A 14824-nucleotide genomic window follows, 5' to 3' on the forward strand; every position below is an offset into this window, starting at 1 on the left:
TTTGGGAACACACCCAGATCAACGCAGTATGGCGTATCCCCCCTTCCCCTCCCTCAATTAGCTCTACCTTCTCCTCTATCTCTTTTCTTTTTATTTCTTTTTTATTAATTTCAAATATTTTTTTTAAAAAAATTGAGTTTTATCCCTCCCTCTCAATCTTCTCGATCACCAAAACCCTATTAATAACCAGCCTTAGCCCACTGCTTTCTCCCATGCACTTGTCTCCCTCTTCCCTCTCTTCCCCTCTCATATCCCACACCAACATAATTACTTCCATCTCTCTCTCTCTACCCTTATCTAAATTCCCTTTTCTCCATAAGTAGTTGTCCCCTCTCTCAAATCCTTTTTAACTCCCTCATTCCCTTATCTTATATCCTCTGTGCTTCGATCTGCTCTGACAAACTAAACTACCACTCTTGCTTGCTTCTTCCTGCTCGCCTCAGGTTTTCTGTTTTCCTCAGGCCACATACCCAGCTCCTTATTCATTCTCAAGTCTCTATATATTAATTAGAACTACTGCTCCTTCTTCTTCCCTCTGACAAGACTAAAAGAGCGAGTCCTTCCAACTGTTAAGCAGCGACAAGAGTGACCAACAATGTCTAGCAGAAGATCATCGCGTTCGAGGCAGTCGGGCAGTTCCAGGAATAACAACAACATCAGCGACGAGCAGATTGCTGATCTTGTATCCAAGTTACAGCAACTTCTCCCTGAGATTCGCCATAGGCGCTCAGACAATAAGGTATACTTCATCAATAATATAAATGCCAATAATATGGATATTGTTTTATTGAGTATTATTCTCTGCTCTGCAAGATAGAAATCCTTCGCAGTTATTAGTACGTTATAGACTTATAGTTACATGTTTGTATTCCCTTTTGTGTGGTCTTTATTGTGTTGGCCTTATAAGAAGGTAGATAAGTCACACTCACCGCACAGGCACCACAGCTAGCTTGCCCTTCTCTCATGCATTCATTTATTCCATCTGTAGCCACAACTTGCAGGTGTGGTGTGCTGTGGGTCTCCTATTTTTCCCCAACTCGACCTCACGAGGATCGAGTTCGGAAAAAATTTATACATGCATACGAATGATTATTATTCGTATGAATGTATAGTTTGGTTAATATTTGCCTCGCTTGTAGTTTTGATTTGTCAATATATTACTAACTGCATACAAATAACTGGGATTCTGTACGTAGGTGTCAGCATCCAAGGTCCTGCAGGAGACTTGCAACTACATCAAAAACTTACACAGAGAGGTCGACGACCTAAGTGAGCGCTTATCTCAGCTTTTGGCGACGACTGACATGGATTCCGACCAGGCTTCCATTATCCGGAGCTTACTTATGTGATCATCGATTCCCCGACGATCCGCCATAACTATTTTCTATATGTATTTTTGTTGTGATCATCAACGAGTCTGTTCTAGCTAGCTCCATATATATATGTCTGGCTAAACTATAGCTAGGGTTTGCTCATTAGCCACAATTAAGAAAGAGTTTACGCATGGATGACGTCTTCATGATCAGTCTCCATGGTAGCTTGCACTTTCCAGTCTTGTAGTAACTAATTAACTTAATATATATAATAAAGCGCTTAATTTTCCTTTCTTGTAGAAGTTCTAAATAATTTTGTGTTGAGATTTTTTTGAATCTCTCTATATTTAGCATATATTTATATTATGGATACACCTATATGTTCCTTTTGTCCCACAGAAGTGATTATTTGAATTTCTAATATTATCCATTATTGTCGATTGTGACATATAATGTATGAATAGTATTGAGCTAAATAAGCATATATTTCTACACATATATAGTAATCTTCTTTGTTTTTCTTGCATATAGTACTATTCATTTAAAAATCTTGGATGTGGACCTGTTAAAAATGTTGAGGGTGACAATGTCGATATAAACATGTGACATTACCATACAAAAACCAATTTTCGTAACGAGGTTCGTTACTCCAAAGATGATTAAACTTCCATTCATTCTTTTTTTCCCGTTTTTTGTTTTGCTCAAAGTTTACTACGACCATTTGTAATAATGAGAAGTGACCGTGAACGAAGATGGAGACAATCTCTGGTGTCGTGGTCTATAATTAACTATATGTTTTACGTCGAATAACTAAGTTGTTAAAGTTCGTACGTAGTCATTACGACAACTAACTCGTACTTAAGCATTATCAATGTCATGCTTAATTTCAATTAGCTACCCTCAAGTACGTAATTAATTTGATGAGGCACGAAAGTAGAGAGATGGTTCCCTAGCTACCAATTAGGAACTTCTAAAGTGATCAATATCTGTCGTTTTAGTACAAGAAATGATCCAAGACTAGTCCAAGTGATTCCACAATTGGTGGACATGGAAATGAAGCAATGTGGATGATTTCTCTAACTACTTTGCCAATAAATAAAGGGAAAATGATCAAATGCACAAAAAAAGCTAAACTAACAAAATGAGTGTGGTTTCATATAATGATGTCTTTAATGTTGACCCAATTTTAACCCTAGATCGTCAAGTTCAAGGCCAATAGAACATCAACGTACGAGGCTTTAGCGCGCAGCTATATATCTAGTTAACTTGGTGAATAAATTCTTAACTTCGTAGCTGCCATGGGATAAAGATTTGTGATTATAAGTTGGTGATAACAAATAGAAACATAATGCACTTGAAGAATGATCGATGTGTAAAATTGCAAATTGATGAGCCAGACTTAATTCATTGATTTCCAATCTAATCGAGATTACTAATTCGCACCCCGGCCGGTGGCAGCCGCCTGCCGGTTACTTCTATCGACGCCTTGACGGTATATACGGATCCGATTGTTACTCAAGGACGAGTCGCTCGATTTATCCTTCGACGAGTAAATTAATTCTAAGTACATTGACATTGAACAACAACACTCCTCAATTAAACCTGCACGACCGACAACTGATCCCATTATTAACCACATTTCCAATATATTGGATTAGCAAGCGTGATTAAGACTTGACATGCACGCATTCGACACTAGTACAAGCGTGATTCTATTGCACCATAATTACAATGATAAACACTAAACTGCACGAGTTAATAATCTCTAGTTCAAAACAACAATGCATTTGGGCCCGTCATAATTTTTTTGTAGCTGGGCCTCATTTATGGTCCTAAAACCCAGCTTCACGTATAACTGGGCCTACAAATATCTCATTGGTCCATATCTCTCACTCGGAAACTTGTCAACGGAGTTGGCAGCGCACACAGTTGGCTTCGTCTCCAAAAGCGTTGAAGTTCTTCTTCCTCCTTCTCAGAAAATCTTGATCTTCATAGTCTGAGGTTCGTAGTTTCTTTTCGTTAATCGTTCTTGTGTGTGATTAATGATAACTAGCTTAATTCCGGTTTCAATTTCTAACCATTCGTTTCTCATCTCTGGTTTTCTAATCTAATTTGGAGTTGATCGATCATCCTATTAGGTTTACGGTGAATATGAATCACGGTGGATATGCCGTAGAAGTGACCGGTCTGTCTCCTAGAGCTACCGAGAGGGATGTCTATGATTTCTTCTCCTTCTCTGGCTCAATCGAAAGCGTTGAGATCGTCAGGTATAGATGAGCTATTTGTATCAGAGTGTTCATAGTTTTACCTTAGGCCTTTTTACTTTAGGTGAATTTTATATTTGTTGTTTGATTTCGAAAATTTACAGATCCGGCGACTGTGCATGTACTGCCTATGTGACGTTCAAGGATTCGTATTCGCAGGAGACTGCTTGCTTGCTCAGTGTGAGTCTCTCCTCGACTCATTGATATTTCATTTTAGTATTAACTGGTTAGCATCGCTTCGATTTATGCAATCCTGTATTTAGTGATCAGTTTCGGATGTGATGTGCTGTTAGTAGTTTTGTATCAGCATATATGAAAGTTTAAGCGTAGGATTCAGAGTTGTTTTAGGCTATAGTGATCATTTGTAGCTTGAATTGTGCTGTTTATCAGTTTTGAGTGTATGAATTGCCAAAATTCCCATCGGATTTAGGCTCTAGAGCAATTAGTGAGTGAAACCGGGCCTTCCCATTTGTTTTTGTATTTTGAGTCTTTGGAGGGATTACTTTCTAAAAAGATAGAAAAACTCAAAAATTTAAAAGAAGAATATGCTAATGGATTCTGCTGTTACATGCTACCCATACTTAACATAAGTTCTTTAAGAAAGTGGTTGAGTGACTTGGAGACAATTACAAGATTCTCAAATTTGTAAAAAAGGAGTATTTGGTTTGCTTTATCAAAAGGGCCTCCAATTGATCACATTAGGTACTTCTGTCATGTTACTTCCATGGCCTTTAGATTTATGATTTGATCTTAGCTTTTTTCTTTTTGAAATCTCCTGGTATGTGAATATATTCAACTTTTTCCTCTTTTAGTTGATATGAAACTCCTTGTTAACCAAGACGGTCTTGTACTACTTGTTTCTTATTTCATCCTAGCGCCTTAATGGTCATAGCAGATGGTACTAATTTGTATGTCAATTGTCTGACTTGAAGATAATTTTTGGGCATTGATTCATGATTTATCCTTACAATCTTATTGTCTCAGGGTGCCACAATCATAGATCAACCTGTGTGCATAACTCGCTGGGGGCATTATCAAGATGAATTTGACTTTTGGAACAGGCCTCAAGCAAGGGACGATGAAGAAACTCATTCAACTGTATGCATCTTTTCTATCTTTCATCTGCTAAAATAACGTAGTTCTTACTGGTTGCATATTTGCGCACACGAAACAGATGTGATTATTGTAACTGCAAATTGTAATGCATGCTTATGTATCTGCAGCCACCAACAAGCCAAAATGTTCCTAGTGCTGGAGAAGTGGTGTCTGTCGCTCAGGAAGTAGTCATGACCATGTTATCCAAGGGATATGTGCTGGGAAAAGATGCATTAGCCGAGGCGAAATCATTTGATGAGTCTCATCAATATTCAGCGACTGCAGCAGCCAGGGTTGCTGAGCTGAGTGAGAGACTTGGTCTCGCTGATAAGTTCTGTGCAGGTGTAGAAGCTGTTAAATCTGTGGATGAGCGGTACCATGTATCAGAGCTCACCAAATCCGCGCTATCGGAGACTGGAAGGAAAGCCGCAGAAGCTGCAAACGCTGTGGTAAACAGCAGCTACTTTTCTAAAGGAGCCCTTTGGATGTCAGGTGCTCTAGACCGAGCTGCTAAAGCTGCAGCTGATTGGGGCAGGCATGGTGGCACGCAGTAATGTGTCATTCAGTACAATTCTTATCTCCTGTAACATTGTAATTAGGCCGCAGTTTGATACTTTCCGACTTTGGTGTTGATATATGTCACAATCTGCTTAACATAAAGAGCATAAGGATTGAAGTTGAAGAGAACAGGGCTAAACAAAATTCCATTACTCACGGAGATCGAACACCAAAGCCAAATAGAGCTATATATTAGCAATATATCTGTTAGCTATTATCTCTTTTAACATATTGCTTTTGAAATATTGTAGCGGTATCATCGATATGAAATATTTGTTCATATACTCGACTGGAAAACAAAGAGTATAATTTACTTGGCAACATACCATACGCCTGAGACTTTATATGTTACCAAAATGAAATGTCACACCTGAATTTCTGGAAGATCAAAGCTTCATAACTAGAACGTCACCAGGAAACTTCGAACCAGGAAGAGTCACCAGAACGTAAATTTGACTCCACCTGTTCCTCTGTGTCGGTGAGCTCAATTCATCCGTCCTCACAATCACCTCAGTCATCCAAATCAACGGTCCCTATCGAAAAGGCGACCCTTTCCTTTGACACTAAGCATGGCCTTCAACGATGAAAGACACGCCACACCACCTGTTCGGGTTCAAAATCACGCGTGGGCCCACTAAAGCAACTTTAACGGGCCATTTTTACCTTTGGCGCGGGCCCACAACTTCGATCTAACCGAACGACGCGTCGGTGTAGGAGCCCTCCTCATGGTGCCGCGACGCAGGCGAAACAAATCCTCTCTCCTGTATCAATTCGATCGGACTCATTTCCACACCCGCCCAAATTTGACTTGACCCTGAAAAACCAAAATCCCTTCTCCTCCTCCATTTTCAGATCTCTAGGGTTTTGGACCTAGATCGATCGCTACGTCGCGGCGGCATTTCCAGTTTCCACAGTTTCATGTACGGATAATCTAACTCAGCTCCTGAGTCGTCGCCGGCGAGTTTAACCGAGTCACCGACCGAGTCGCGATGGCGGGGAAGAACGACTCGGTGTCCGTTCGGGTGCCGTATAGGAACCTGAAGGACACGGAAGTTGAGATGACGGGGATGGATGATGAGGCTCATCATCGGATCGATCTCAATTCCTCTGCGCCGTCGCCGTCGTCTTCGAAACAGAGCGGCGGCGGTGGAGACCTTTCGCCGCCGCAGAGTATGCCGGTTCCGAATCAGAACACGCTGATGACTCTGATTCTCAGCTGTACGGTTGCCGCCGGCGTTCAGTTCGGCTGGGCTTTGCAGCTTTCGCTATTAACTCCGTATATACAGGTTCGAATTCGTATCTGATTGATGAACTAGTTTTCTGAATTCATATTTTAGTTGAAATTGTTGAAATTGGAATCAGCTCCTGGAAAATTAGATAGGATTTGGTGATCAGGGAAGTGTAGTGGTGCATTGACTAGTTTATTGATAGTTTGAGGTTATGCAATCTATGCTGGCATAGTTTGTGAGAAAAGTTAAGCTTAATTCACATTGCAATGCCACTACAATCCGATTCCGAGTTTTTATGTCTCGCTTTTCTTCCAATTGGTTTGCTAAGGCAATACTAGAACTCGTCAATGTATAAAATTAGTATGGAGAGACAGTGTCTGCTGTATGTCTCCGCCTCTTATGAGTTTAGTATAAGTGGTTGTACTGTGTAAACTGATGACTTTGGGGTTTTAGTTATTCATCTCTGCGCTGTGACTTTGGGCTTTGTTAATCTCCTCACTGCAAAACTATTGTGTTGTTCTCTTTTATCCTGAATTGGGCTTATTTGGTTCTGGTACTGATAATTGTAACCATTGTCTTTTTGTTTTGAGTATTGTTGCAGACACTTGGAATAGGGCATGCATTTTCTTCGTTTATCTGGCTTTGTGGCCCTATTACAGGCCTTGTGGTAAGTGATGTTAATCTGTTTCCACGATTGTCAATTGTACTCGTACCTTTTCTCTGAATCTGTTAAATGTTTTGTTGCCATCTTTAGTGGGAACAACACTATCTCTTAACTTTTGGTATAGCCAAATTAACTTTTATCATCTTCATGTAGTTTTCGGGAAATAAATTAAGGCTATCTAGCATGAGTTTATGTTTTTTTTGGCTCTGGGAACATTTTTTAGGATTACAACTATAGGAATTTATTTAATATTTCCTTTCAGTAACACCAACTTTTGTTTTGTTAAGGTTCAACCCTGCGTTGGTATTTGGAGTGACAAGTGCTCTTTAAAAATGGGAAGAAGGCGCCCCTTTATACTTGCAGGATCTCTCATGATCTCTGTTGCCGTGAGTGCATCATTGCAATTTATCTTCTATTTTATTTGAATCAATTAACGGTTGCATTTTATATGCTAAACTAAGTCTTGTAATTTAGGTGGTATTAATCGGATTTTCTGCAGACATTGGATACTTATTAGGAGATACACACGAGCATTGCAGGTTTGTTGCCTTCTTATGATTTCTTTGTATTATATATTGGAAAAACTCGTGTACTGTTAGCCAACTCATCTAATTGAATGCAGAACTTTCAAAGGTACCCGTACAAGGGCAGCTGTTGTCTTTATTATTGGATTTTGGTTGCTGGATCTTGCGAACAATACAGTGCAGGTGAGTGTTCTGAGACTATTAAAGAAAAGCACACTCGTAGTTTAAACAATTAGATAATAAAGCGTGCCATTTTCCAAGTTTCTTATTTGTATGAGCACAAAATGAAACTAGTAATTTCTGTAGGGACCAGCGCGTGCTCTTCTAGCTGATCTATCAGGTGACCTCTCTTTCTCTCTCTCTCAATAAGTTATCATAATATTACATTTTTACTTGGATTGTTCATTTAACTCACAGTACACACTATCTGAACAAAATGCTGTGTATCATTACTATATTGTAGGCCCTGATCAACGTAACACAGCAAATGCTGTGTTTTGCTCATGGATGGCTGTTGGGAACATCCTAGGGTTTTCTGCTGGAGCAAGTGGAAATTGGCACAGGTGCAACTTTCAACTTAAGTTATTACTTTAATGGTAATCTATTAGTTCTGTAGATTGGGAACCTTTTGTATTACTTTCATCATCACTTTTCCTTCTGATCACCTCTTCGCTAAACCTTGTCTTTAAAGTTGTGCCATTTGAACCAAATCAAATGCTAAGCTTTTTGTGCTCACTGAAATCTGCTTTCTTATTCAGGTTATCTACGGTTTCCAATTCAACTTCTGTCAATACCGTTTGCTATTCAACTTATATTGGGTTTGTGTATCCAACCATTGCTTTCTGTACAGGTGGTTTCCTTTTTTGTTAAGTAGATCTTGCTGTGAAGCCTGTGGAAATCTTAAAGCAGCATTTCTTTTAGCAGTGGTGAGTTATGAGTAACACACAGAAATTCATATGTCTAGACATCAGCTACTTCTGTTTGAGAATCTTGTTGGTAAATGTATTCAAGTGCTGAGTGAGTGACATTTAGCTTTCTTTTTTTTTTTTGGTCCCAAATATTTTACTTCTTTCTTAATGGTCCAGCTTGAAATCCTGAAATGTTATTGTTAAGTGATGATCTGATTCACTCTATACTATATATTGCTAAGCATGATTTGTTGAAGATCTATGATTCACGTCTGGTACTTCAGTTTGTGGTGTTGTGCTCAATTGATGTTTCACAAAGTGCACCATATATTGTACTTCTACTGTATGTATGAAATAAGTACTGAAAGTTTTGGCTGGCCTTATGAAACTTTTATGTAATGACTATTTCGGACAGAGTGGGATACGATCCTATACTGTATACTGAACATTGGTTTTGTTTAGTTGACCATCATTTTGACTTCCATTAGTTCACATACACTTGATCATGAGTCCATTTCAGTTTCTGGTGAGAATAAAAAAAACTTGCAGGTTCCATCTGTGGACATATGTGGTATATATGCTGTTCTGTACCACCCTTTATGATAAGTCTTCATATGTGTGCAGGTCTTTCTCTTGTTTTGTACACTTGTTACCATACATTTTGCCAAGGAGGTTCCACTCATTGCATATCAGCCCATGCGTGTGTCAGATTCCGCTCCTTTATTAGAGGAACATTCAAAATCATTGTCTGATAGGTCAGCTATAGATAATGCTAATCAGAGCAGAGCTGTGAATGGCTATGAAAGAGATAAAAATGTTAAACATCCCATACCAAATGTTGAGGAAGTTCAGAATGGTGGTTTTCAAGATGGTCCTGGAGCAGTGTTAGTCAATCTATTGACTAGTTTAAGGCATTTACCACCCGCAATGCATTCAGTCCTCATTGTTATGGCTCTTACTTGGGTACGTGTCATTCTTCCCTTCCTATTTATTTATTAACCATTAGCATTTCTGATTGTTGATTTCCATTGAGGTTCCATCTTGAACTTGTATTATGATGTTTCATGCAGTTATCCTGGTTTCCATTCTTTCTTTTTGATACGGATTGGATGGGGAGGGAAGTTTATCACGGGGATCCCTCAGGGAACTTGTCTGAAGTGCGCACTTATGATCAGGGTGTCAGACAAGGTGCATTCGGTCTATTGCTGAATTCAGTAAGAACTCCAACTTGAGAACCAGTGTCTCTGATTTCGAAAGATATTTGAAAGTTTTATTAAGGATCCATAGTTTCTTTCCACCAACCTATGTTTAATGTTGTTTTCTTCTCTGGTTTAGGTCGTTCTTGGAGTTAGTTCTTTCCTAATTGAGCCGATGTGTAAGCGGATGGGCTCAAGGCTAGTTTGGGCAATGAGCAATTTTATTGTGTTTGCCTGCATGGCAGGCACTGCTATCATAAGTTGGATATCTGTAGGAGAGTATTCCAAAGGGATTGAACACGTAATTGGAGGGAATGATAGTATCAAAATTGCTTCCTTGATTGTTTTTGCTCTTCTTGGGTTTCCTCTTGCTGTAAGTATTAGTGTTTCTGTTACAATGTTGACTTTATTCTATTCTGCCTCAGAAGTACTGGAGTACTAAGTTATTGATATGCTGCAGATCACATACAGTGTTCCCTTTTCTGTTACAGCTGAGCTGACTGCTGATGCAGGCGGTGGACAAGGTTTGTATATATTTCACTTTTTTTAATTTTAGTTTTTGTTGTAACTGAACTTAGATGAATTATGATTCTGAAGTGCATGTACTGTTGATGCAGGACTGGCCATAGGAGTTCTGAATCTGGCAATAGTCGTCCCACAGGTAGTTAAGATGCATTATCCATATTAAATCACTAACTGGTTGACCTCAATCATGTAATTCTAAAACTTGTCCTTCTCCCTTGCCTTCTGTAACTTGCTTTTTTAAGGTAACTTGCTAGTCTTTAATATTTAGCTCTGGTCGTGTGCCACACTTGGGCATGTCAAAACTTAAGAGTTGGACAGGCTTGTTGGACAGGCCAAGCCTGTGGCCACGATAAGTTCTAGTAGAGTGGGGGTTGAAACTTGTTTGTCTTAATTTGCAGTAGTTTATATTCTTTGTATTTTGAATTCCTGATACTAATATCCTTTTTATTCATTATTGTGGGTTAATCATATTTGCTTTTGGATCTTCACCTGATTAATAACCACAGGATTCCAAAATTGTCAAATTTTAATTTTATCATTCTGATATGATATGTTGTTGAATTGTTCAGATGATTGTGTCTCTCGGTGCGGGGCCATGGGATGCTTTATTTGGTGGAGGAAATATACCTGCCTTTGTTTTGGCTTCTTTTGCTGCCCTTGCTGCTGGCATTTTTGCAGTTCGCCGGCTACCAGATCTATCAAACAGTTTCACATCGACTGGTTTCCATTTTGGATAGTAAGGAGCAGCTCTTTAGGTGATAATCACACAGTGCATGGCTCTTATCAACAATACAGGAGCATTGGCTCCCTGAGGGGTGGCTCTGACATCTGCGTACGTATGATTCTTATCAAAAGAATTACCCATTCCATATTCAATTCATTCATTTTTTTTTCTCACTTTTTGTGGGTATCTATACTCCATGTAGAGTATATATTCTCAGTTTTTATGAAAAGGATATACGTGCATATATTTCTCACTTACTCATTGTTCCACTAAATCTAGTTAAGCATATTTTGGCATACTGAATAAGGCGCTTGACCACTATTGTAATATTTCATCTACTTTGTACATGTATATCAGCTTCTAAACAATACCTCTTTGTAACTGCTGTATCGTTGGAACTTGTTACTAGAATACATTAAGAATCATAAGAAATTTAGGGTAATATATTATGTCTACATTTTCTATTCGAATCATTGATCTGAATTATTTTGATTACATTAAACTGATGTGGGTTTAAGTACCTAGGTTTTCTCAGGCCTCCACTGTTACTTCCATGCTTAGCTTCCTCATGCAGGAAAGCCGCCGATGGCTGTCAGGCTGCTCCATTGCTGAAGGCATGCCCTAGGAGACTTGCATAACAAAGTTTTACTATAATTTCCGTTGCTATATTACAAAGTGCTTACATTTAACAAGAACAGAGTACAAAATATTGTAAGTTTGGACATTGTATAGAAGAAAACGCTATTTGAGAATGAAAACAGAGAGATATGATTATACATGATACTGGATGTTAATTAGCCGTTCCACCATAGTCTGATGTAGTCTGATCAGACTGATGTAGAAGACATATTAGCCGTGTCACCATAGTCTGATGTAGCATATTAGCCGTGTATAGAAGACATTAGCCGTGTCACCATAGTCTGATGTAGCATCGTTGTCCAGGTCACAAGTCTTGCATCGCAATCTGGCTTACCCAGATGTTTCCCCTCGATAGCAATACGCCAATCTTTGATGTGAATTGGCATTTCAGTTCTCATTAGTAGTAATCTTTGATCAATTTGGTAGCTGTATTGTCTAGTCTGATTGCTATGAACCTTAGCTTGGCTCCTTCGGGCGTGTAAAATGGCAAACATCTCCAAAACTGTTGGCCGGTCTATTCCAAACCATTCCCTTTCATCTATATCTATATGCTCCTCAACTTTAGGCTAAGATATCAACATGCAAATTCTGCAACAGTTTCTTTTCCATTTTTTTCCTCACCCATCTCTTTCGTTCTAGTTTCAACTCTCTCACATCAGCACCAGATGTCTGTATCACTTTCCAAATTTCCAGGTCATGGGTCCTCCGCAACGGACGGCCCCGATGGATGGGCCACCTCACTCTGGCCACAAAGAGCCAACCATGGCCACGAGATGCAATGTGAACAGTAGCATAATATATAAACTGAACCAGTTGTTGAGGAATCACTATCAGAGCATATCTCCTTTTGCCCAAAAGCAAATCCCTGTGAAAACAATTCAAGGGTTTAAATTCCTTGAATAAAAAAGGAAATGGAAAAAAAGCCTCTTGGCTTTCAATTTGTATAGATTTATAAGTGACGTCGAGCCATGGAACGAAAGGCACATGAAAACCCACCAGAAGCCATGAGCGCATGTGCCTGAGGAGAAGATTCAGCTCTTTCTTTTCTAATTCCAGCATCACCTTACTTACAGACACAGACACAAGTTGTTATATATCTTTCTTCTCATTCTTCCTTGCCAACTAAACAAAGAATAAAACCCCCTGAAACAAATAATGGGTAACAGATAGATTAGATCATTTCAGATCATTAGAATTAGATAGCAGCCTATGCACCTTGAGGAGTGGGTCTTCAATAAGGCTGCCATGTCACGTGGACGATGCGGCCGTCCAATGAGGCGTTACCGGGGAATGCAAGTGAGGATATTTCCGGCATTCCACCATTCTGTAACAAGGTTGTTTTCGGTAAACGAAGTGGTGTGGTGTGTTCTCATTGGACGGCCGCGATATCCACGTGGCTGGCTCGGCTGCCTTATTGAACAGATTCTCAGTAGGGAGGAGGAGTAAGAAGAACATGCATCCACCCTATTCCAATGGATTTGGGGGACACTGGCACAACTAAATACTAATATAAGCATGTGATTTAGCCAGGAGTTCCTTGTCTTTGGCAAACAATAGAAAGCAGAACACCTATTTTCTTATACCAGTAGGAGTGTAGGACCTTCCCATGTCCTATCACAACCAATATTGTACAGTACATATGTTCTAGTCGATCTCTCATTACATAAAATACACAATGATGAATAATTCAACCCCCTTCTTACAGAGTATGGCTGCTAATGATTTCTTCATCCAAAATAGGAAAAAAAAATCCCATAGTAGTTGACAACTTCACAATTCACACCCATTCTTCCACAATAAAGAAATAAATAGCCGTCAGAACAAACCCATGTCCTTCTGCATGTAATCTACTGCATGTCTTTTATTTATAACAGACTACTCGATCTGAGGAGTAGAACCTCTCTTTTTTTTTTCCTTTTTCTCTGTGAAAAGTAGGGAGGTTCTGTATATAATTGTATCATCATGATGATATGTATCTTAACAAGAAACCAAATATGCAATTTAAAAATCTCACTTGTATTCTGATCAAGAAATTGTCAGGCGGTCAAATTTTAATCTTAAGACACATATAGAAATAGATATACACAGAAGATGAGGAGGAGTATATGATTATGCATGGCACTCACTTACCTGGTTTTGGATTCATATGTTAGATTCTTTAATCCTTTCACGGGTCCTCACTGTCTGTTTCTGATGAATTCTGGGGAAGAAAAAGAAAGAAGATCTTGATCAATTATCACAAAGTACTTACTAGTCCAACATTTATAGCCAGGCTAGGCTAGGATAGGTATGTAACCCTAAACCCTTTCCTTGTGGTAGAAGTTAACCCTACTTTGTGCTCATTTCCTTTTCCTTTTCTTGATCTCATGATCATGCCACAAAATTAATGTTGTACCCAAGTCCTTTCAACCCATGATCATTTGATTCCCCTTTATATTTGTGGAGACTTGTAGTTGACTGCAATTATGAAATGTATCTGGGCACTAGCTAGCTGCATTTTGAGTCCCACAGACAATCCTATTTAGCTCTTTCACTTTTTTTGGAGTGAAATTTGATCAATTGTGTTGATGGGACATAAAAGAGTGGAAAGTTACAACAAGAGTAAATAATGATCCTCTCCGCCACAACAATTTATCATGCGTAATTAATGACACGTCTATTTACTTAAAATGTGTATGCAAATAACGCGAATCATTATAACATATGAGGTTTCGTGCGTATACTGACATATATATATATGATAATGAATTTGAGTTTTTTATTACTCAGTTTAGTAACATATATAGGTACGAGAATTAGTTAGATTCCCACTCATTACAAAGAATTGATTCCTCAATATCCCTTAACTTGATATCCACGGGAAGGGATAGGTATAGAAATCATTACAGCTCGATCATTTCAGTCTTCATTCCATTTGTCTCTAATTCATGATTTATTTCATTCTTATTATGTTTGATTCATGACAATTTTTCAGCTCAAGTAGATAAACGTGTCATAAAATAAAAACACAGGCCGATACAACAATGTGGTTAAACAAAACTCCAAATCAACAAAAGAGTACCACCTATTTAACTTGGCCCGGTTAAAAAGAAAAGAGGAAAAGAGTAATCAATCAATCAACCTTTTTTTTTTTGAACAGACATCAATCAACCTTTTGAAGAAAAAAAATAAAACTTTCTGGTTTT

General features: G+C 38.7%; 3 protein-coding genes across 4 annotated transcripts; all 3 read left to right on the forward strand.

Moving 5' to 3' along the window:
• Positions 1–367: 367 nt before the first annotated feature.
• On the forward strand, positions 368–1471 carry LOC101309534 (transcription factor bHLH135-like). Its single transcript, XM_004297270.1, has 2 exons — positions 368–739; positions 1197–1471. The coding sequence occupies exons 1-2, from the start codon at positions 596–598 to the stop codon at positions 1347–1349; spliced, it is 297 nt and encodes a 98-aa protein (XP_004297318.1). The 5' UTR covers positions 368–595; the 3' UTR covers positions 1350–1471.
• A 1745-nt stretch (positions 1472–3216) lies between these two features.
• Positions 3217–5439, forward strand: LOC101309823. The gene is made up of 5 exons (XM_004297271.1): positions 3217–3314; positions 3452–3580; positions 3682–3757; positions 4562–4675; positions 4801–5439. The coding sequence occupies exons 2-5, from the start codon at positions 3465–3467 to the stop codon at positions 5224–5226; spliced, it is 732 nt and encodes a 243-aa protein (XP_004297319.1). The 5' UTR covers positions 3217–3314; positions 3452–3464; the 3' UTR covers positions 5227–5439.
• A 590-nt stretch (positions 5440–6029) lies between these two features.
• LOC101310113 (sucrose transport protein SUC3-like) lies at positions 6030–11525 on the forward strand. 2 transcript variants are annotated; one of them, XM_004297272.1, is made up of 14 exons: positions 6030–6516; positions 7061–7126; positions 7411–7509; positions 7598–7662; positions 7746–7830; positions 7954–7987; positions 8111–8210; positions 8498–8573; positions 9180–9518; positions 9626–9769; positions 9891–10124; positions 10212–10275; positions 10369–10412; positions 10846–11525. In XM_004297272.1, the coding sequence occupies exons 1-14, from the start codon at positions 6220–6222 to the stop codon at positions 11011–11013; spliced, it is 1815 nt and encodes a 604-aa protein (XP_004297320.1). In that variant the 5' UTR covers positions 6030–6219; the 3' UTR covers positions 11014–11525. The 2 variants fall into 2 exon arrangements, with proteins under 2 accessions (XP_004297320.1, XP_004297321.1); XM_004297273.1 differs by having other exon boundaries at positions 8522–8573.
• Positions 11526–14824: the final 3299 nt, after the last annotated feature.

Source organism: Fragaria vesca, linkage group LG4, assembly GCF_000184155.1.
Source record: "Fragaria vesca subsp. vesca linkage group LG4, FraVesHawaii_1.0, whole genome shotgun sequence".
Classification (NCBI taxonomy): Eukaryota; Viridiplantae; Streptophyta; class Magnoliopsida; order Rosales; family Rosaceae; genus Fragaria; species Fragaria vesca.